Here is a 23,756-nt window from a genome sequence, read left to right on the forward strand (position 1 = left end):
GAGAGAGTCTTGGCATGGTGGCAGCAACTGTCTCTTCTCCATGACATCATGAACTCTTTTGGGCTTCAGCATCCCCTTGTCTTTACAACTCCTCCTGAATCTTTTCTTCCTTGCACTTCAGTCTTCATCATCTTGGTGCAAATTCATATGTTTTCATTGCCATATCATGCTTCAACTCCCCTCCCAGGGGATAGATCTCCAAGTTATTATTGAACCTGGCATCTTCTTGGCTTCTTGAGGAGGTTTACTTGTGTTAGGAGCAACGTGGACACCTCACTAAACTCCAGAGATGTTGAATAACTCAGGTTAAACTTCTCGCAGGATCCTGACCAAGGCTCTGTGGACATGGTATCCTCAAATGATCACACAAGCACAGCTGAATATCTTAGCTGTGGGACTTTTTGAGGAACTTCAAATTACCACATCAGAGTTCTCACAAGTCTATAAAAACTGAGCAGATAGGAAAAGCATATCAGAAAGCATATCAAATCAGGAGGCAGAGAGGAAGTTCTTTATTGTCCTCCAGGTCTTCATTGTCCATAATCTGACAAGGCTTTAGGTTAGCCACAAGAAAATTGTCATGAAAAATAAAGACACATATGGAGAAGATGGAAATTCAAGTGATATGAACTCTTTCAGTATTTCAGACAAGATTGGGTTTGCCTCAGCTGCTACAACAACCTTTCAGATAAGTGGTAAGATTTCTTTTATTAAATTATTGATAGAGATTTTATCTGGTGCGTGAAGAAAGCAGTGCATAAAAATGAAATATTGCATTTATATTGCTTATTAAATGCTTTTTACATTGATTTTGCTACTAAATTAACTGACCATTTGAAAAGAGAAGGATGTGAAAGTGTCCTTTCTAGCTCAAAGCTGATGCTGAGTAGCAGAAAAAAAATTAGTTCTTTTCCTCTTATAGAAAATGCCCTATTTCACTGAGTGTAACTTTCATGTCTTAATAGTGAAGATACTGACATCACCAGATCCAATAAAAAATGCAAGTTTATGAATTTTTAGCTGAATATAAATACTTCATTGCTGACTAAAGAATTCTATTGTAAAACTAATTAAATCACTGCACTCTTTTAAAGCTAAGACTTTAAATTCCTGATTACATGACTTTGAAAAAAAACTCAATTAAGGGTAACTTACTGAATGTCTGAAGTAATTATTAACACTTCTGAAATACTTTTTTCTCCCTAAAGGCCAAAATTTGACAAAGCAGCTTATTTCTTTTACACTTGCTGGTGACTAATTTGTTTCAAAGGTTTACAACTTGTTTTCATTTGTTCTGTGGTTCAGTTTATTATTGATTTTTCATTGTTTCAACATACACACAACTCACTGGTGGGGCCCTGGATGCTCTGGATGGGAAGGCATGGGCTTTGAGCAGCCCTCTGAACTGTCAGCCTGGGATGACTGACAGCAATGGAAAGTGGGAATTTATTGATGGAGAATCATAGAATAACAGAATCACTGAATGGTTGGGTTGGAAGGGACCTTAAAGATCATCCAGTTCCAACCTCCTTGAATGGGCAGGGACACCTGCCAGCAAACCAGGTTGCTGAAAGCCCCATCCAACCTGGCCTTGGACACTTCCAGGGATGGGGCAGCCACAACTTGGGCAATCTGTGCCAGTGTCTCCCCATACTCACAGGAAAGAACTTCCTAATGTCTAAATGAAATCTCCCCTCTTCAAGTTTTAAACTATTTCCTCTCACTACACACCCATGTAAAAAGCCCTTCCCCAGCTTTCTTCTAGGCCCCCTTCAGATACTGGAAAGTAACTGGGAATGGGGACAGCTACCACACTCATACTGTTATAGGCTGGATTACATCTTGATGACCCAAGTGAGCAGATTAAATTGGCTGAGGAAAAGGTGACCGAGTGAATTGCAGTGCAAAGCTGGGGTGGCTGCAGGACCTGGCACTCTCACAGAGGGACCTTGCTGCTCATTTACTGTGACCAAGCCTGAAATGGCTGGAAGTGAGCAGAGTTTCTAGCAGGAGAGATGTGAGAGGGTGTCTGCCTTACTTCTCTTGGTTTCCAGAGCCTCGAGTCCAGAGGAAGCCATCTGCTTGCTGTACTCGGACAGCCCTGGGGCTCTACCTGCTGGTGCTGACAGCTGGCCAGGGGCTGCTGGCCTATCAAGGTAACCTGCAACCTTCCTCTGGGCTTGACATCAAAAGACAGCTTGGCTGGGTGATCTTGGGGACATGGGTAAGCGGGATGAGCCCACAGGTAGGAAGCCTCCAAGGCTCCTCTGTGATCCGTGAGTCAAAGCAACCTCTGCAGGAAACCATTCCCCCATCCAATGGATGTGCTTTGAGTTTGCAAAAGCACTGCAGGCTGCAGCAAGGATATGCCCATGAAAACCTGTGGTGGTCCCACAGGTGCTGGAGGAGGTCCTCTGCCAAATAGGCATTTCCCAGTTGGATTGGGCAGGGAATATTCACTGCATGGTCCTTTTGTTTCCCCAGTGTTTAAGATGCGGGGAGAGATATCGAAATGGCAGGAAGAAAATACCCCCTATAGAGAAGACATGCTGGAAAAATCCTTTTCTAACAAGCTGGCTTGGGAGAGAAACTCTACAGAGATGCATATAGGATATGAACAAGACTGGAAGAGAAGCTTAGAAGAGGAAATCATAATAATTAAAAGAAGCAATGCAAACCTGATGATGATGATGAACAACATCTCTAAGACTGCAGGTATGGCTCCATTTCTCCATGCTGTCTGTATCATGGGGAGAGCTGATTCCTCTGCATCACTGGCAAAGCTGGGCCAAAAACCTAGTTCAAATGAACAAATAACTAGGGCAAGATTTGGTCTTCCTGTCATTTAGTGATGTCCCAGTGCATAGGGCTGGAGGCTGTCTCAAGATGCCCTGGACAGGGAGTTGGATACACCTGGAGAAGCTGGAGCCAGCCCTGTGCAGACCCTTGGCTCCAGGCTGCCCTCCCCTCTCATAACTTGCAGACTTAGGCTAAGGGTGCCCTTCAAAAGAGTGATGTCTTCAGCCCAGTCCTCAAACCTATCAACTTCAGACTAGTTTGTTCCTCACTGAGTGCTGAGTACTGAAAAATATTCATTAAATATTTTTTTTCAGGGCCTCCTGGACGCAAAGGAGATCCTGGTCCACCAGGTATGTTAGCAAATGAGCCATGAGCAACTTTTCCTCTTCTCTTCCATTCTTTTTTCCCCTAAGAGACTTGAAGGGAGGATTTAGGATTTCAATGTGCAGCCCCAGATCTTACCAATGTGCAGACACCCAGTGCCCTGGCCTTGAGGACACTTTGTGCCCATTTTGACTGATCTCCCAGGAGCCTGGGTTTGCCCAAGTGACCACCAGGGAGGAGGGTTTTAACTCCCCCTCCTCACTTCTACTCCACCAGAAAAGCTCAGGGGTGATGGAAGCACTGTACCTGGTCATTATCTGCAATAATCATCCCAAATCTCCATGTGAGACAAGAGAGGATCCCATGTCCAGCAGACAGCTAGACTTTCTGCCCTAGAATTATCAAGTCCTGCTGCACAACTCACTCCAGGACAAGTCCAGGAGACTTCCCCAATCCCTGCTCTATATGGCCCCAGGGTGAGCAGTGTGTGTAAGGAACAGGGCACACAACACAAAGTGGCAGATGTGGGACCTTGCCCAAGCTGTTCCTGGGGAAATGACCCCACAGATTTCCTAAGGAGCTGGGTGCAAGAACTTCCCTCCACAGCCATGCACAAGCTGCTGCTCTGGGCACTTGGGAGTTTCGGGTGCAAGTACACCCACTGCAGGAGATAAATGTCTCTGGGCTGTGAGGATGAAGCAAATTCTGATCTAATATTTGCTTCATTTTGAACAGAGACCAGACTAGGGAATGTCCAGAGAAACCAAGAGTTTCTATGATCGTATGATGGGGATCTAAGATACAACCCTTGTTAGGTCAGATCTGTCTCTCATCCATCCCTAGTTCTTGGCTAGATAGATGAGATTTTCTGAAGAAAATGTATATATATATATATTTAAATCATGTTTTTATATCTTCCTGGCTTCATTTACAACACTGAAACAGCACCTCCTGCCAAACACCATTATTATACATCAGAGCCCAATGGTTCAGTGCAGTTTCAGAAAAGATCTCCCCAGAGGCCCCCCTAAGCTGAGTTTGGCTGGAGAACAGCTGGCTCCTGCCCAGGCTCACACTCAGCCAAGCTCCATGGACTTCACTCAAGCAGTTCTGCTGGTCCCTGCCAGCTGAAGATTGGCCTCAGTGGTGTGACCAAAGGTGCAGGCACAAAGGATGATTAAAATATTCATCTCTTCTTCTTAGCCATTACTGTGAATAGATGATGTGTGTCAGCTAATAGATGTGTTTTACATCCTAGGGCTACAGGGACCACGGGGGACAAAGGGAGACCAAGGAATCCAAGGTAAGGCTTTTTTGACACCTGAATTACTTCTGTGGATGAACATAAAGTGGCTTTATGGATGATTTTATGGGCAACCTTGTCCTCAGTCAAGGTATAAGTCAGTGGGAGTGTCATTTGAGTTCAAGAAAATAAGCCTGTGTAAAACTAATGTGCAAAAAAAGCAAAGCATACCTGGAAAAATTCTTATTTTAAAAGTCAAGGTGTAACAGTCATGCTGGGTCAGTTCCCCACTGTCCCCAGCACACCTCAAGTACATGGAGAGCAGAGTTTGGCTCATGCCTGCAGCTGAACTGTGTATCCTGCTGCTGCCCCTTGCCAGGCACAACACCTGATGGAGCATCAGAAAAATATTGTTGTCCTTGCAGGTGTACCAGGACTGAAAGGAATGAAGGGGAGTAAAGGAGATCCTGGTCTTCCTGGCCCAACAGGTGCACCAGGAGTGAGAGGAGAAAAAGGAGAAATGGGGCTTGCAGGTGAGACTTCTTCACTACCTCATCATTTTTAAGATTTCCCCATGTATTCCTGTTTAAACTCACTCTACTAAAGATACCAGAAGAAGTCTTCATAGGTTAGATATTTCATAAAAATCCTGGCAGCTCTGAATGTGGCTTTCCAGTCATTGAGGAGCTGGATGAACAGGACACTCGCCCTGATCTGAAGGGGTTTCATTTGGTGTCACACTTCAGCACAGCTCCCAGAGGAGGGCTGGGGGAAGGGGACGTGCAAAATGTTGACTCTGCACCTTGGGAGTCTCTTTATAGAGTGACCCTTGTCTAATGAAAGCCACAGGTATTCAATTATCAGCCAATTCCAGATTAAAGCAGCAATGTTTGCAGTAGGATTTTTGTGGGATAAAAAAAAAGAAAAAAGAAAAAAGAATATAATTCATATGCACAGGCACGTGGATATTAATCCTCACTTTAGTAAAACCTGTTTCTGAGAACTTTATATCTTCTCTAAGCCCGACTTACATACACCTTAAGTGGAAGAATTATGCCCTGTGTTTCTCCCCTGTAATGTGCACTCATGGGCATCTCCTGGAGAGCTGTTTAGCTGTCATGCAGTGGCCTCATGAGGGCTGCTCCCAGGGAGGAAAGGCTGCAAGCAAGATAGCAAAAGAAAGCAGAAGGTGTGGGGTACAGACCAGGGAGGATGGTTGGACAGACTGATTAAAGTTTCCTCAGATCTTCTATCAGCCCCCACATGCTCCAGTGTTCCCATTAGCACAAGTTGCTCCAGAAAAGTGAAAATAGGAGAAAAATCAAGGAGTGAGGACTTTGGGGTAATTTTGGAGCAGAAAGATGAAGATGTCAGTTTTTAAATGAGTCAGTTCCAAATAACTGAGGTCTTTCAGATCATGCTGGTCACTGTTCAGGAAAGAATGCCAAGGGGAGATGTGGCAGTTCCCTGGAAGCACAGGAGGGACATATGCTGTCCTTTATCTCCACTGTGGCCAGGAGAAGGGAAGGGTTCAGGCTGCAGCAAGGGATAGTTAACTAGAGAGGAAAACATTCTAATGTCACAGGTAGTTTGAGGGATAGACTGGGGAGGTGCTGTGGTATCACTGTCTGTCTTTAACAGCAGGTCAGACAAATGTCTGTCCAGACAGTCAGGCAAAACCAGAGGTGGCTCAGGTAGCCTGTTGAGGTGCCATCCATCTATCCATCCATCCATCCATCCATCCATCCATCCATCCATCCATCACTGTCCTCCTACAGCTTTACAGGAATGCTACTGAATGGTGAACGTGGGTATGAAACCCAAATCTGCTGGTGGTGCAGCTAGATGGAGATGCTCCACTGGCTGCAGAAACAATGAGGCTGGATTTTTGAATTTACACTTGTGCTGTATTGTTTTGTAGGTCCTCAAGGACAGAAAGGTGAAATGGGCAACAAGGGAATCCCTGGGCCCCGTGGAATGATGGGTCCTCAGGGAGAGCGGGGAATCCCAGGAATGATGGGTTTGAAGGGTAAGTTCAGGGGACACAGCACAATCCACCATCAGCACAGGTGCCATGGGGGTGGGCTGCCCCAGCTGAAGGGTTTGGCTAAGCCACATTAGCACTGATCCTAGGATGTTGTTACAGGTAGCATGGGGCAGCCAGGACCTCCTGGACCACAAGGAGAGGCAGGTAAGCAGTATGGTGTGGTTTCTTCTGGCAATATGAGACTGATCTCTTTCAGGTGATGCTTCAACACCAGAAAAGTTACAGTCAGGCTAGAACTCAGTATGGGGAAGACAAGACAGAGCTTAGATGGAGAAGCCATGCCAGCGTTGTACAAATCCATCCTACAGCCTCAGTAGACTCATCTGGACCCCACTCACTGTGCAGGAAAATGAGAAGGAAAGAAGGGTCCTGTACCATGGAGGGCCATCTCCTTCCTAACACATGTGCACACACAAGGGCAGAAACTGGCTGCTCTTTTAGGAAAGCACCTTTGCCTCTCAAGGCTGACAGTCTGCAAGGAGCCAGGTCCTCACAGCCTTTCACTCCAGGCCATCACTCACTTCCCCACTGCAATTACCTCTCAAAAGTTGGAGAGGCTCAGTGTTGGCTTTGCCTTCAGAGGGAACACCTCAGCCTGCACAGCGCGGGGGGTGGTGGCTGAGCTGTCTTTCTTTTTCCTCCTTCATATGTTGGGTTGCATTTGACATCTGCTGCTTTTCCTCAACCTCAAGGCATTCCTGGAAATCCTGGACCCAAGGGAAACCCTGGCCCTGAAGGCAGACCCGGACAGAAAGGGCAGAAGGGTGACCATGGCCTCAGTGGTAGTCCAGGTACAACGCTGCTCAAACCTGTAGCTTGCTGACCTCCTTTTCTCTAGCCTTCACTCTTACTGACTGGTTTCCAATTTTAGGAATTCCAGGCCCTGAAGGACCCAGAGGTGAAAAGGGAGACAAAGGAGATCCAGGTAAAGGAGAATAAAACAGTTATGGAGTCAACAGCACACACACCGTGCAGACACTGGAGAGAGATCTGCAACAGCAAGGAGATTTATTGGGTCCTGTTCTTGGAACCCCAATGTATCCCAGGAAGCCATTGTGGGTCTGGGCCTCTGCCAGACTGCTGAGGGGCTGCCCGCTCCTTGTTGAGGTTGCTACAACCATTTGTAAGGTGCATGAGCAGGGGATGTTGCCTGCATTTTTATATAAATTGAAAATGCACAGAGAAATCAGCAGTTTGAGATGAACTAACCAAGGCCCTCCCTGCCCTGGAGTTAGGACTAATTTTACTGGCTGTAAATCTGGTGGGGAAGGGTATTTACTAGCAAGCATCTGTCCTGGCCTCCTCTCTAGTGGTGCAGGAAGATGTATCTTCAGAGGCTAGCTTGGAGCACTTAATATAGGCCTTTTCTTTACCCTTCTATCTGAAGAAGGCCACCTCTCTGTCCAAGGCACCCAAATGACTTGATGTTCACTTGTAATACAATCCTGTCCCCGTGTATTGCTCTTGAATCAAGCTTTTTAACCCTGAATTTATATAGTGAACACCACATCTTGTCTCCATCAAGGGGTGATGAAGGTCCAAGTGCAGCACCCTTCTGCATTCATTGATGCCTGGATGAGAGGGATGGGAGTCACCTGGCAGCGTGTTATGTGCTTACATATACCTGATGCACCTAAATTTACATGTCTGGACTCCCTGTATATGCTCAGTAAGGATCCACCTGGAGGGTCTTCACTGGAAGATGATTTTCCACTGCCTGTATTTTCTGTGTTGACAAGGTCTTCACTGAGTATAAAGGGCTATAAGACCCCCGCTTTAAAAACACATCTGTAGTGTAGACAGCTACATCAGATGAGTTAAAATCTTTTTAAAATCATATTTAAATCATATAAAATCAAGCTTTTATAGATGTCTTGATATCTGCCTTATAAATTTTTTTTCTTTTGATGATCTTAGGTCTTCCAGGGCAAAAGGGAACAAATGGAATTTATGGCCCACCAGGTAAAGCCTCACTAGACAGAATGAATTACACTGATGATGCAAAGCACTCTAAATGCCATGTCCCACCTCTTTTTGTCTAGGTGAACTGTTCATCAAGTTCTTTCCTTGGGAAGGGACCAAGGCAATGACTTTCTTGTTTATTACCCAGGCATCCCAGGCCTACCTGGTGAAAAAGGAAGCAAGGGTGATACTGGCAGTCAAGGTCCAAAAGGTCTTCCAGGACAAAAAGGAGAAAAAGGAGAGCGTGGACTCCCTGGTAAGGCTGTTTGTCATGGGGTCTTTGGAGATGAAGGTGCATTTGGGTTTGGGACTGTCCATCACAGACTGGGAGCTGCTCTGGGGCATGTTTACAGAGCTCTTTTGGAGTAACTCAACAGGCAGAGCAGGCTTCCCAGAAGATGAATGAACAGAGTGTCACATTTACACCTTGGGAGGTGTGCTGAAAGACATGCAGGCAAACAGATGCATTAGATGTTCTTCAGAACCCTGATCTCACAGAGAACTGGAACAACCAAGATTCCTCTTGGGTTTGTACAGAGACATCTTGCAGCATCTTTTCCCATGCTGCTGGGATAAATCCCACATAAATGTGGCAGTCAGGAACAAGAACAGGAAGCACTACAGCTATTTAACTATGCCTTGCTAATTGTAGGACACAAAAATAGTTTAGAAGGGCCAACATTACAGATAGTCCCCATCCCTACCCCCCTCCCTTCCAACCACAGAATACTTCCAAAAATTCTTCTAAGACTTGCAGTAAAAAAACACCAAAAACAGCAATTACAACGGGCCACAGGAGTTGAACAATGCTCCAGATGGTTTTTTTTTTTCTTTTTTTTCTTTTGAATGTTCACACTTACGCACAAGAATACTCATACTTACATACAAGAATCCTCAGAAATAAAAATAAACTGGGCCCTACCTGGGGCTCCTCCATGCACTCCTCTTCTGAGGGTTGCCTCTGGAAAGGGGAGTAGAATAAATGGGATGACTCCAGAATAGGGACTGCTCTCTGGGATGGTGCCAGCTCCTGGTCTGCAGAAGGAGAAGGTAACATGTGCTTTGTGAAGGTAGCTTTTGGTGAGTGCTCACTGGGTTTTTTCAAACACCTCTGCTCTCAGGACCAGGATGCTGTGCAGAGACATGCAGGACTGCTGGGGCTGGCTTTCTGCTGTCCCATGGCAGGACCTAAGCAAGCCCTATGATGTAGATCTTCCTGCAAATACTCTGGGAAATAAAATGCCTGCTTCTGGAGAGCCCAAAGACTATCAGAGATGTCAAGTGGGAATAAGTTACATTTTCATGAGTGAGTGTCCCTTTTCTTGGGTCACATGTTAGGAAGACTTCACTGTATGTTATCCTACTTTTCTTGCCACGTTTCTTTTTCATACCCTTAGTCACTTCAGAGGATCCATTTCACAAGGGAGCCCTTGTATCTTTGACTCATCCATTATTCAGAAAAAGTTAGTAATTGGATTTTCCCACACACAGCTGCCAAATATTTCATTGTTTTTTTAATTTGGAACAGGTTCTGAAGGAGCAAAAGGGAGCAAAGGTGAAAAGGGAGGAGGAGGTAATGGAATTTTATTTCTTCTTCTCTCACTCGCTTTTTGGCATCATATCTATCTGATTAACCAATGCACACTGGTTAACCTGCAGCACAAGTAACAGAACCAAGGGGTCCATGAGCCTGGCGTCTCCAGACACAGGAGAGGATTTTGCATTTTGTTAACTTGAGCTATGAGCAACTTCTGGTCTCACCTTGGCTACAGCCATGGGGCACACATCCCCTTGGGGCAATCCCTGCTTCTGTCTTTCATGCTCTGTCCCTCCTGCCCATATAACCAGGAGATTTTTTTGCCTCTCTTCACTACCAGTCAACTTCAGTCACGTAATACGAATCGCAGAAGGAGGCAGGAGGGGCCGTGTGGAAATCCTTTACCAAGGGATCTGGGGAACAATCTGTGATGATGGCTGGAACATTGAGGAAGCCAACGTGGTCTGCAGAATGCTGGGATACAGCCGTTCAGTTGCTGCCTTCACAGCCACACCAGGTGAGTCCTCAAGAGACTTCCACCTCCCAGGCCTGGCATGGGAGGTTCTGCATGCCCCAAAATTATCCCAGCAAGGTCCCCTGTGTGAGCAGCAGGACAGCAAAGAGGATCTCCTCAAAGGGACAGCTCATTCCCTAAGGTTTGATTTCCAACAAGCCAAATGTGCAACCCAATGCATGCCTGCTATTCACTGAGGTCTCTTTAGGGAAAGAAAGAAAGAAAAAAAAAAAAAAGAAAAAAAAGTACATATTCCTCTTTCTTTTGTCCAACATTTTGATTGTTTGTTTGTTCAATTCATCTTTCAAAGGCACTGGAAAAATTTGGCTTGATGACGTGAATTGCAGTGGGGTTGAATATTCAATTTTCGACTGTCAGAAGCCTGCCTGGGGTGTGAACAACTGCTCCCACAATGAGGATGCTGGGGTGGAATGCGTGTGATGGGACACAGAGGCTGCCTGGAAGCTGCTAACTGCCTCTGCTCTCCATGGGGCTCTTCTTCATACTGTAAACCTAATTTCATCAAGCTATGCTTATAGTCTCTTTACCAAGTCATAAAAATAGAAAGTTGAATTTTCCATAAATCAGTAACAGTTCCAAGACCCACAGGTAACCTGAAATATCCCAGAAGTCATGTAACAACTGGAGCTCAGGCATGAGAGCCAGTCCACAGCTTTTCCAGCCGTCTGCCTGCTTCCAGCTCACCTTCAGTAGCCCACACGTGTGACCTCTAAGTCCACAGTGGAGAAGAGGTGGTCCCCTTTTACCTTGGTGCAATAAGAGAGAAGGGGATCAGCCTGCTGAAGTGGGCAATCACTGCAGCTGAGCTGGCTGGTCCATCTTCATCACCACACAACTGTGAACTCAAGCCTAAAACCTCCAGTGAAGTACAAGCACTGAAGACAGCAGATGCTCAGAAATCAGCAGATGATCTCTCTGGCATGCAAATATAAATGTTCTCCAAAGATTATGCTGACCATAAGTTAACGTGCAAAAATAAGAGCCTGGGATTTAGGTGCAGTACTATCCTGGTTTAGCACAGACCTTATTCTTTTTTACTTTGGCCGAGTCCTCTGCCTTTTCTGTCAGTTTTCCCTGTTCCCAGGAGCAATACCCCTTACCTTATCTGATGCATAAAGTGAAGCCTTTCATACCTTTAGAAATTAGTAAAGCAAGGGACAATGTATAAAGGAATAATGGGAAAGTATCAGCTAATTAAACTTCCAGAGTGATAATAAACACCCTAAATTACAGACTCCTCACTTAACTGAAAATCTTATATGTGCCTGAGTTAACAACTTCAAGGCTTCTCTTTCTTAAGGCCCAAGTGTTCTCTGCTCCTTCTCCACCAGCACAGGGCATTCAGCAGGTGACAAGAACCTTCTCTACAGGTGACAAGCCACTTCTCTGTACATGTAGCTGGGCACCGATCACAACAACCTGCTTGCAGACACTTGATTTAAAGTGTCAGAAATGTGTGTGAGCAGTCCCACACCTCTGCTCTAATGTTAGTCACAATTGCATTTGTCTACACAGCTTCGAAACTTGTTTTTAGTGCTTAGAAATTCAGATATAAGTGGGAAAATTGAGCATTGCTGGTAAGATCAACAAGCAATGGGGCATCCAGGGACACTGTGAGTGAGAAGACCCAGCACTGTGCAGGGAGTGACAGTGCAGTCTGCAACAAAGCTCATCACTGTTTTAAGCCAGAGGAAATATTTGTTAGTGGATCTCAGCCCTCAGGAAAGAAGCTTGGAGAATCCCAAGAGTTTTTCACTACCCACTCATATGCCTTTGACAGCAGGAAAACGAAAAGAAACACTTACCATTCCTGCCTCTGGTTTAGAGAAGGCAAGGAGCACCTGCCACAAACCATGGGTGAAACCTGATGGATGACAACTGTTCTGAAAATGCTGGAAGTGGACAGTGACTCATATATATGAGAAGACCCAAATGCTTTCTGTTCTTGTTACTGACAGCATGCTGAGTACCAGCACTTGAGCTGACACAGCTTCTGCTGAGCTCCCATGGACAGTCCTGAGCCTGTGGGGGTTTCTTGCATCTTTTTTTTTCCTCATGGGGCAGTTTGTAAAGCATCTCCACTGCCAGTAAATAAAGATTTAATGAGCTACATTCTAGTCTTGATACATCAGCATAGTGTGCTGTAATTGCTGCTCCCATTTTCTCACTTTCCTTGCTAGTGGCTAAGTTCTCACCATTTTTCAGGCCAAATTCTGAGATATTTGTTCTTTTCATCAGGCAAAACTGTCACCAAAGGCAAAATCACCATGTCCCCAGTGATAAAGCTTTGGCTGGACTTAAATCCCCATAAATCTAATTTTTGGGGAATCCAGGAAATAGCAGTTGTGCCAGAATTAAGATCAGGACACCAGGGTTAGGTCTACCATGCCCAGGGCAAAGGACACCAGAGTCCAGCCCAGCTGCTCCTGAGAACAGCAGGAACAGGTTGAACCCAAGCTACATGTCCAGCAACATGGCCAGAAACAAGAGCATGACATGCTGAGCCTGCCATGCCTTCACTTTGCATTGCAGATGTAAAATCTGAAAAATCTGGAATCCCCTCCATTCATTGGGGAATGCAGGAACCAGCAGCTAAGTGCTTATACCAGTGCAGTTCATTCTGGCCTGGGAAGGGAAACAGAGATCCCAGGAACAGGACCTGTGTTAATATTAGCATGCTGGTAAAACCAGAGCTTGGCAGGAAAACCAACCTTGCCTTCATTAAATCCCTCTGCATGCCCATCCAGAAGGGAAGCCCAGCCAGCTGGGAGGAGAGCTGTGGACACAAAGCTCACACAAGAATTAGAAATAACCATTTCTTCTTGATGAAAGAAAGCATGTCTGAGCTGCAAGAGAAGGCTAAGCCCAGTGCAGGGTGTGCCACGTGCAAGAAATAACATCATTTGGAGGGGATCACTGTGGCCAGGACAAGGTGCCTGTGATTTCAACCTCCTGACTGTACCAGTCCCAAAGGATCCTCTTGGACAAGTGTGAATAAACAGCAGAGGATGGATGGTGGCAGCAGGACATTTTATGTATGATCCTCTTCTATCCAAATGATGGCAAAACCAGAAATAAGTCACTGATCTTTAACACATCTCACATTAAAGCAAGAGGAAATTCTTCCCAGTTCCTGCATGAGGCAGATGGGCTGGAGGATCTGTGAAGCCTGTGAGACTGGGGCTGCAGGCTTGCTTCCTGCCAGAGCCACGAGTCCAGGTGCCAGAAATACAGTTTTGAAGTCCAGCTTTAGCAGACCGGCAAGTTCACACTAAATTCTGTTGAACTGAAAATCACAGAAGCCTGTGGCAGCTCTTCACCTGGGAAAAATTGCCACACCCATTGTGATGCTGTGTGAAAGCAGAGGTGAGAAAATCCTTATTTAATAAAAAAAAACCAAAAACACCAAACAAAAAACCCAAACAACCCCCCCCCCAAATAACTAAGAAAACCAAAACCAAACAAACAAAAAACCCCACAGATCTTTTCAGAGCCAGGGGATTAAATTAGCATGGAGACAGCTGAGCTTGGATTAACTTCACGTCAATTCTTGTGCCAAGTCCGCGTTTCCCAACAAGGACAAGGACTGGTCATTCAGCTCACGGGGATGCCACCAGCCCCACGGGACCGGCGGGAAGAGCTCCGGGCACTTCCCTAGTGACAGACAGCGCGGTGCCACCGGGACACACCTCGGGTCACCTTCACAGTAGTTAAAAATGCTCCTTCCCGACACTAAGGGGAGCTCAAGGGCCGCCACCTGCTCCGGCACGGCAGCGCAGGGAGCCCGCGGTACCGACCGGGACCGGGTGGGCTGGGATCAGCCCGGTTGGGATGGGATCGTGGTATGGATGGGGTCCCTGCCCCGCCGTGCCGGGAAGGCGGCACTTCAAGCAGCGGATCCCTCTTTCCTGATGCTTCCTCCCACGGAGAAACATCTCTGCAGCGCATCCCGGGAGAGGGAGGGAGGTGGCGGATGGGAGGTCCCCGGTGATGCGGCTGGGGGGTCCCCGTGATGTCCCTACCTGTGTGCGGGACCCAAACTTGGTTTATCTGCTCAATGGGCTGACGGAACATGCAGCGAGAGCAAGAATGCCAGAGTGTGTGGGGGGGGAGGCTGGGTCTAAGAGGCTGAGGCAGCCCGTGGTGGCTTCTCACCTCAGGTAACTCCAGCCGTGGTTAACCAGTCCTCGCAGAGAGGTATTTTGGAAAAAAAAAAAAACAAAGAAAAAAACAAAGGGGGGAAAAAAAAAAGAGAAAAAAGAAAAAAAAAAAAAAAAAACAAAAAAAAAAAAAAAAGAAAAAGGAAAGGAAGAAGAAAAAGAAAAAGAAAAAAAAGGAAAAGAAAAGGAAAAAGAAAAAGAAAAAGGAAAGGAAAAAGAAAAGGAAAAGGAAAAGGAAAAGGAAAAGGAAAAGAAAAAGGAAAAGGAAAAGGAAAAGGAAAAGGAAAACGAAGAGGAAAAGGAAAAGGAAAAGGAAAAGGAAAAGGAAAAGAAATAGAAAAAGAAAATGGAAAAGAAAAATAAAAAAGATAAGGAATGAAAAAGAAGAAGAAAAAAAGGAAAAGAAGAAGGAAAAAAAGGAAAAAAAGGGGGGGGAAAAAAAGAAAAAAAAAGTGGGGAAAAAAAAAAAAGTGAAAAATACCTTTGCAATTCAGTACCTTGTGCCTGTTGGTTTATTGAGGACTGCCAGGCAGCCAGGACAGTTTTACAGTTTTTTTCTCTCCACTCTTCATGGCCAGAATCTCTCTTTTTAAGGCAAAACTCAGAGTTGTTCCCTCTGAGGGAGAGCCAGGGGACAGCGTACAGCTCCCCCCCTGCCTCATCACTGGGGGGACACTGGTGTCAGCAGTGGCACTTGGAGCACCAGGTAGTCACAGCCCACATGTCTGCTTCTCCCACCCAAGGAAAGGTCCATTGGGACAGGAAGAGTTCCACAAGTCACCATGGGGTAGTTGGTGAGCAATGAAAAGGGGTAACCCTGAGATAAGAAAATGGGTCTGTCTTGCACGCCCACGCCACCTCCATCACCAGCTCTCCAGCTCAGTGGTGTTTGTTCCCAGAATTTAAGATTCCCAACTAAGTGTCCTACCCTGCCCTCCAGTAGCTATCTAGAACAGCTAATAAGGAATTGTAGAGCTTTGCTTATCGTTCACTCCCAGCACCAATTAAAAAGATTTAGCTAAGCAAAATGCAATTACACTGCCATGGATAAAAGGGATACAATTAATTAAAAAGGAATACTTTCCCTGAGGAATGCTGTTATTTTCAGATGCTCCCATTCCTATCCCTAACCACTCCTTGTGACCTGAAGAGATTTTGGGGTGGGGAGAATTAGGGGATTTTGGTAGTCTATCTCCCTATCTCATTGACTCACATATATTTATAGGGTAAGTTAGTAAGCCCTTGAGGACACAGATCTTCTACAGAACCCTAAAACGTAATTTCTAACATATCTGACAGTGTTGTCCTGGCTTTTCCAAGGAGATGAGCATCTCACAGAAGTTATATGACACCAAGCTGAGACTTCTCTCCTTTTGGGGTGAAAACTGGGCTTTCTGTGAACCTCAAAGGGATGGAGAAATGTGAGAGACTGTGGGATACATGCTGTGGCTGGAAGGATCTGCCAAAACCACAGGGAAGCAGATGAAGTGTATCACCTGGGAAGGGTAAAGACATGTTCCACATCTTTCAGTCATGCAGAGCTCTAGAAAGAAGTGAGGATCTCCCCTCCTTGGAGCTTTAGATCACAAAAGATCCTGCTGAGAATGTGTGTTAATAAATAAAGAGTATTTATCTAATCATTGCCATGTCTCAATGGCATTACTGGCAGGCCACAAAAAAGAAAAATGACATGAAGCAGAAAGCTTTGGGTTTCCTGTGGATGTTGCTGAGAGGGTGAATGTGATTTTCACAGCTTCAACAGAAATCACACACGACTGGAGGAACCACCCAGGCATACAGGGATGCTGGAAAGCAAAATGTTTACTAACTAGAAGACCATTTTCCAAGATTTCAAAACCTGAGGTTTATGCTAAATGCAAACATAACACATCTCACCTTAGCAAAATTATTGATGATTCCAGTTGCAAATGTAAAAAAAGGCAATTTCATTTGCCTCACAGCTCAGAAGTTATTCTGTCTGACAGTTGTTGTTCTTTAAAGCCATCAAACTAAAAGTCAACTGTAATGAAGGAGTCACTTCTCTGCTCATTTAACAAACAGGTAAAAATTTTAATCTGCATGCTGTCTATATCTAAAGATTAAACTCATCGTGCAATAGGTGGGTCACTAATTGATTTTCACCCCTGTCTTCAGAAGTCTCTGTTCATAGAGATCACATCACCACGAGTGTGCCTACACATTTCTTAGCTTTTCCTGCTAAACATAATGGTGGAAGGCAGATCTAGCCTCAAAACCCTCTTTTTTTTTTTTTTTTCTGTTTTACTTGGTGTTAGAACTGGTCATGCTTTGCTTGGTTAACTCTCTTCTCACTAGCATGGTCCAGTAAAGGCCCAACCAACCATCCTGTGCAGCTCCCAAGCTCCAGTTACAAATGTTTCTGATCAGGGCCAGTTTGGCTCTCACTGGCACTGGTAGGAAGCTGGAGCATCAGTACAGGCAGCTGCTCTGCCATGACACAGACTTGAATCTAACCCAAAGTATTTAAACGAACTGTTGGTGGTAGCTCTAAATGATTATCCATTTATTTCAGTATTTGTCTTTTTCAAATGTGACCTAAAATCTATAAGTAATTAGTAATTGTACTGGCTACAGTACTGCAAAATGCTTCCCTTCATTTTTTATTCAGACTCTGAGATATAAGGCCAAAATAATTCTAGTCACACCAGCCTTCAAAGGTCTAAATAGGGAGGAAGGGGGGCTAATGCCTTGATAACTTTGAGATTTGCAGGAATGTTTGAGGGTTTTCTGGGGATTCAGTGTGAGATTTAAAAAAAAAAAAAAAAAAAGTTTTGCAAGCAAATAGAGAAACTGGTGCCTCCAGTTCAAAAGGAAAGACAGATCCAAATGGACAAAGATTTAAACGTTAAAGTGCTAAATAAACATTGCTATTCAACAGCAGTCTTTATCTTTTGAATCCTAAGTTAAGACTACTTCAGAGGGACTATAAAAGCTCACTGCTCTCCTTTGTTGGAGCTAAATGAATTTTAACAGTACAAGTTCCAGAGTGAAGAAAAATTGCCACTCCTCCCAAGTCATCTAGGTGGCACAGCAGGGGAAGGCAGCAGATGATTTTTGGAGTTGTTTAAGTATGCCATTTGAATAAGAAAGTAGGATAAAAACTGCATTTGTTCTGGGTCCATTTGGTGCTGTTTTGTGTAAATCCAAAAGTGGCACAGTGAAGGGGATGGTTCCACCCCATCAGGTTATCAGTAGCACAAGGGGCACAGCTCTGCAATGACCTTGTATCTTGCTGCCTTAGGAATTCCCACCGGAGCCAATGGATTCAGAGGGCTTTCAGGCTCAGGCCATAAATCACTCAAGATATGAATTACTGCCTTATTAGAGCAGCTTTGTAACTGTAATTCCAGATAAATGCACAATTAGTCTGATCTCTTCTGATAACATGCCAACAGGAGTGGGGGTGGGGAAAAAAAAAAGTCATCTCCTACTAATCTGAGTAGCTATTTGAAGGAACTGCAGCAAACTTTCACAGATGTTAAAGCCTGCAGGACCATTGCAATAGTCTCCTGTGGAGGAATGGCTTTCTGCTTGGTGTCTCCTCTTGATCTGCTGCTCTTCCTCATGTGCTGCAGCCAGGGAGCATCTCTCCTTGTCATGCCCTACAAGGTGGGTGCAACACTATCACATCTCACACAGTGAGCAGAGGTCTCCAGATTTGGGGGCCAAACCAAATATCACATCCCACATCCCCTGGAATGGGGGTCAGCCCAGGGAGATTCAGACTGGACCCCCTTGCTTTCTAAACTCCTTCAGAAAGGAGCCTGGGTACAGCTGGGCCCAATCCTCCTCCTCCTCCAATTGATTTCTTTTAACAATCCATTTGGCGAGATTAAGTTTGGGAATTCTCTGTGTGGTACTCAGGAGTAAGATTATTATACAACTTTACTCAAAAGCGAGTAAGATTATAAAGTACATCAGATTACAAGTAGCAGAATTATAAATGATGGTACTTTCAAAGCAATGGGTTACAATTGAGCAAAACTTAAGGAAGCTGTCAAAACAACAGATTCCAACTAGCAAAACTTAACAAAGCAACGGGGAGTAAAACTTAACAAACCAGGTTACCCTCATGTGCTGAAATAAGGTGAGAAGCAGAGACAGAGAGAGATAAAGATATATAGGAAAGATATCACCACCCTTGGATCCAGCAATGCTCCTTGCATGGCGGGCACACATCCTGCATTTCAAGTGTGCCTCTTTTATGCCTCCTGACCCCACCTTTTCAGGGGGGGCTTTGGCACATATTGCTCATCCAGGTGTTCACTTGGGCCCCTCCAGATGTGGTGACACAGCAATAACCCTGATTTCTGCACATACACCCTCTCCAAGGGCCTTAGTCGGGGCACACACAAGATGTCACTCCGCCTCCACAGGGCACAGCTTGCCTGTCCCTATCCCTTATGGAATAAGGACAGTGTCCTGGCTGTCAGGGTGGTTACACAAATGAGGGTCTCTCCTTGAGAGAAGAGAGTCCAGGAGCGTTATGGACGAGGCCTGCACCCAAGAGCAATGTCCATTTTGCCAAGGTGGCTGTTTTGAGACAAATATTCTTTTGGGGACTCTACAGGCCCCGTCTCCAACCTCCCCTCAGGAGGACATGTTCAGCCCAAACAAAACCCACCTCCAGGCCTCAGGGATCCTACTGACCCTCTGACAGCCTTCTCCTAGCACATCAGTGTGGCAGAAGCCATCCTGTCTCCCCTCCTTTCTCTGGGGCAAGGAGTGGAGGAGATGGCAGCCCCTCAGAAGGGCTGGGGAGGGTGGGAAGGAAGGGCTAACAGGAGCTGCAGCCATCAATAAATGAATTGTTGATGCTGGGGAGATGGAAAGTGTGAGGCTGCAGGCTGGCCAGGTGCAGAGCAAGGGCCTTCTGGCCAGTGTCAGGTGTGGTGATGGAGCCAAAGGTTGCAGACTGGGCAGGCACACCTATGGCACCACCACGCCGGTCTTGTGGAGGGAAGCCCTGTCACAAAGTGCTGCTGCAAGGGGAGCCATCCTGGAGGTGAATCAACCTTCACAAGCTCCTCCTGATCTTGAGGTGGATTCACCTCCCTGGGCTCCTCCTACTCCTGAGGTGGGTCCACTTCCATGGGCTCTTCCTTGTCATGAGGCAGGTCAGCCTTCTTGGGTTCCTCCTGCTCCTGAGGTGGGTCCACCTCCATGGGATCTTCCTTGTCATCAGGTGGGTCCACCTCCATTGGCTCCACACCATCAGCCAACTGAGCAATGTCAGCCATGAAGCTCATGGTGCCTCCTCTTTCTCTGCAGCTCCTGCAAGTGCTTCTCTGGTTGCCTATGCAGAGGTGGGCGACTGCTTGCTTGGCTTTGGCTGTGGTTCCTCTCTTCCAGCTCTTGTGGAGTTTGAGTACCAAGAAGCTCACTGACTGTGGGCCACCTGCTGTGGGCCACCATTTATAGGTTCTGGGTGATGACATAGCTCTAGGGCCCATTTTGATGTCATAGCAAATAACCATGCGGAGCTCTCCTGGACACGTATGGTCACCAGGGGGACGCTGTGACCTTAAAGGTATCCGACTGTGGTGGGAAGAGAAGGGTCAGAGGGGGCTAAGGGCCACTTCCCTGGGGATCACTCCTCTGTGTCCATCCCTAATGGATGGACAGCTTGCCAGAGCTTGTTGGTAAATGTGCCAGCAAGGTAATGTCACCATCCCTGGAGGTACTGAAGAGTCAGAGAGATATAGTGCCTAGGGATAGAGTTTAGTTAAGGACTTGTGAGCATTAGGTTAATGGTTGGGCTTGATGACCCTGAAGATTCTTCCAGCCAAGGTAATTCTGTAATTCTGTGTGACTTTTGGCATGGTACAATGCAGAAGAACTCACCAGGAATTCCTGCATCATTCTGAAACCACAGCTTGTTTTCCAAGAAAATGCTTCATCTTAGTTTGAAGTTCTGTGAAAGCAGAGATAGCATCACATTCCTGGAAAGGCACCACGTGCTTGCCATGTTAATTATCCTGCTGGATCTGCCCCAGTAATTCCACTCTTAACCTATGCTGGGAGCCAGCTGGGGTCCTACAGCCACTGAGTGCTGTTGCCTTAAATTTATTCAGACCAAGTTCAAGGAAAAAAAAAAAAATTCCTTACCACAGTTAACTCTACCTGGCAGGGACAAGCCTACAGCCAGGTTTTGGAAGACCTACCAGACCAGGCAAGCAGCACACCTATAAGAGATGCTAATGTTCTTGCTGGACTCAAAAGAAAAGAGGAATGCGTGGCACATGCCAAGACCAAATTGGAGGTGACCTTGATGGCTCTACTCCTGTTCAGCACCTGAAAAGGAATTTCTGGAAGGTTTTGGCTCTGGTAGCTGGGGCTCATGCAAGTACCAGCACTGCCATTGCTCTGATTGTGCAGTTGCTCTGGTTTTAAAGGAGATCCTTTGACTTTGCAGAGTAATGATGTGGGAAGCTTGGTGAGAGTGGAAGGCTCTCCACACACTTTTGAGGCCTTCAGAACCTTTTTCTATGTGGAAATAAGATCAAACTAAACATAGGTGCCATGTTTGCATGAGTAACAGCTAATCCAAATTACCCAGGACTGTGAGATGAGGATCCTGAGGCTAAAATAACAAGGGTGTTCTTTTCCAAACACAGATAAAGACTGTTGACTCAACTTGCAGGGCTATACAATTTCTCCAGTAACAAGCAGTGACAGAATCCTACAGCAATGCTGGAGGGAAGGGAAATACCCTGTCTCTGAGAATCTACTTATTTTAGTCAGCCTGGAAGAGCTACAGAACACTATAAATGGATCTGGCTGTGGTTAATGGGTAGATGGGAGGAGGAAGAACACCCTTTGCCTCTCCTGTGTTTATACTCCCAAACAGCAAGATAAAAAGTGGTGAAGTCCCCTGCTCCTGGTTTATTCACTTTAGAACCCTTTTTGAGTCCCCCAGTGTAAGCTGGCATTGGAAGGGCAGAAGATGGGAGAGAAGCATCCCTTTTTTCCAAAGGCTGCTGCCAGTGCTCTGGGGCATTCTGACTTTCCATTTTTTGGACGAGGAAATTTGGAAAGGAAAACAAAAAAAGTCACTTTTCAACATTTTCCTTTTGTTGCTCCCGGGTGAGCAGTGCCACTTCCAATCACAGGCCAGTGTGTCTGTTGTGACCTGCTCTGATGTGACGTGATGTGACCCTGAGAGGCAGACACAGAGCACTGGGAATGTGAGGATAAAATGTACAGTCCTGGGAAACATGTGGGGCCCAGCTTAGTGTCGGGGTCCTGGGTGATGGAGACTTCAGTGAAAGGCCTCCAAGCATCACCAACTGCAAGGGGAATGAAGCAGAGAGTTGTGACCTGGGTCACCTCTGCAGCTGTTATAAATCAATATTGCTCTGTTGATAACTGGAGCTACACAGCTTCAGTCTTGCAATGATTTCAGCCCTTTTTGTTTGTTCATTTTTGGTTTTCCCAGCTCTCTCAAACACTGCTCAGCTTCCATGAAAGTTGTCATAATAATATGCTATATGCATCTCAGTGGTAAATACATTTCACAGATCCACTCCTCTTTATCCAGGATCTGCTGTAAGAAACTTGTAAAAATAATTTCTGTGGGGGGAGGGACACTTCTCTGATGGTGCTGTGAACCTGTGCATGGGTTTGGGTGCAGGTTTGCACTGCCAATGGCCACATACACACTGACAGGGATGGGAGGTTAATGCAATGAGCTGCTGAGTCTCCCACAGGGTAGCAATGAACAAAACATGTCCAGGCACCACAGGTCTCAAGTATTTTAGAGTATTTTGGGTTATGCAGCCCCCATTGCATCCACTTTTGTGGTCACCCTTTTGCATGCTTGCTCCTGTCCAGTCAAACAGAAGCTCAGAAAAATGAGTAGTGGGAAGGAAGAGCCCTTTCCTTTTACATCAAACTTGGCATCTAGATCAAAAGACACCTTTTGTGGGTTCCTGAGAAGATAGAAATTCACACAGTATGTAAGACTCATGACAAATCAGAGAAGCTGCTGTGCAAAGGAGAAGGCTCTAGAACAAACAGCCCTTGAGTCACAAATATGCCTCATCTAGAGATGGATGACAGCAGAAAAATAAGGGGTAAGCTGGATTTAAGCACCCTCTTGTGATCACTAGACTAGGTGAACATATCCTTAGGCTATATTCTCTGTATCCCAGGAAGTCCAGATGAAAATCCTACCCAAATGTGCCTTTCCAACTAGCTCAATTCATGTAATGGGGAAATGCATAAAGGTGTTTTTTAAATAGAAAAAAAGTTCATCAAATTCATATCCATTGTCCTCATGGATATATTTCTGAAGTCATTCTGCTAAAGGAGGCACCTTCTGCATGGAATGAAAAGATACAAACAGTTTCTGTGTTGAACTTCACACAGTCCTAAAAATCTGAGATAAAAGGATGAAAGACAAATTGCTGTTGGAAGGTCCTGTGAACACTGTATCTGTGCTGGTCTGCAGGTGTTTTGTGCAAGCTAGATAATAAAATGAGGATTTCAGTTTTATTAATCCAGGCTGGATCTCTGCCACAACAAGGACTGCTGTTCTTACAGACAGACTCCAGAGCACCTTCTGCAAACTCTTCTTTCCCTTTCAGAATCCCAAGTGGGAGCTCCAGTATGGTCTGAAATCCTGGAATAGCTTCATTCCTAAACTGGAGCTGGGGTGTGTGCTGCCCATCATCTCCAACAGGAGAGAAAGGGGAAAAATAAAAGAAACCTTTAAAGAAACATTGTCTTATGCAGTATTCCTGTAGGGCACATGGGACAAGCTCTGGAGCTGGAAACACATGAGGCCAGCAAGTGGGCGAGAGACTGAGCTCTGTCTCAGCCAGTGTGAGGTGGACAGTTTCCCCTTGCACCTGCAGGAGTGAGGTAATGTCAAGGGGATTTGTCTTCTTCAAGGAATCAATTTAGCACTTTAGATTATACTCAACTGGCTGGTTCCTTCCCTGACATTTACTTTGTAAAATTTGGAGTTTCCCTTAGAGGGTCTTTCTGGAGTTTATCCCAGCAGTGGATCGGAGGCTAAGTGCCTCCCAGAGGCAGACTGTTCTGCTCCATCTCAGCAGCTATTTCACCCATAAAAGAAATCCTGTTTCAGTCTTTTGCCTCCTCTT

General features: G+C 45.6%; 1 protein-coding gene across 1 annotated transcript; it reads left to right on the forward strand.

Moving 5' to 3' along the window:
• Positions 1-493: 493 nt before the first annotated feature.
• MARCO (macrophage receptor with collagenous structure) lies at positions 494-12,578 on the forward strand. The gene is made up of 15 exons (XM_030454692.1): positions 494-695; positions 2,055-2,156; positions 2,485-2,715; positions 3,114-3,149; positions 4,382-4,426; positions 4,792-4,899; positions 6,288-6,395; positions 6,513-6,557; positions 7,106-7,204; positions 7,285-7,338; positions 8,331-8,375; positions 8,524-8,631; positions 9,904-9,948; positions 10,253-10,429; positions 10,737-12,578. The coding sequence occupies exons 1-15, from the start codon at positions 581-583 to the stop codon at positions 10,865-10,867; spliced, it is 1,449 nt and encodes a 482-aa protein (XP_030310552.1). The 5' UTR covers positions 494-580; the 3' UTR covers positions 10,868-12,578.
• Positions 12,579-23,756: the final 11,178 nt, after the last annotated feature.

This window comes from Calypte anna, chromosome 7 (genome assembly GCF_003957555.1).
Source record: "Calypte anna isolate BGI_N300 chromosome 7, bCalAnn1_v1.p, whole genome shotgun sequence".
NCBI classification, from domain to species: domain Eukaryota; kingdom Metazoa; phylum Chordata; class Aves; order Apodiformes; family Trochilidae; genus Calypte; species Calypte anna.

Bases quoted from the DNA above. Each gene is read 5' to 3' on its own strand.
- MARCO (XM_030454692.1), top strand. From the start codon at position 581: ATGAAAAATAAAGACACATATGGAGAAGATGGAAATTCAAGTGATATG. The intron at 2,157-2,484 runs GTAACCTGCAAC...TTGTTTCCCCAG, and splicing joins GGGGCTGCTGGCCTATCAAG to TGTTTAAGATGCGGGGAGAG. The intron at 2,716-3,113 runs GTATGGCTCCAT...ATTTTTTTTCAG, and splicing joins CAACATCTCTAAGACTGCAG to GGCCTCCTGGACGCAAAGGA.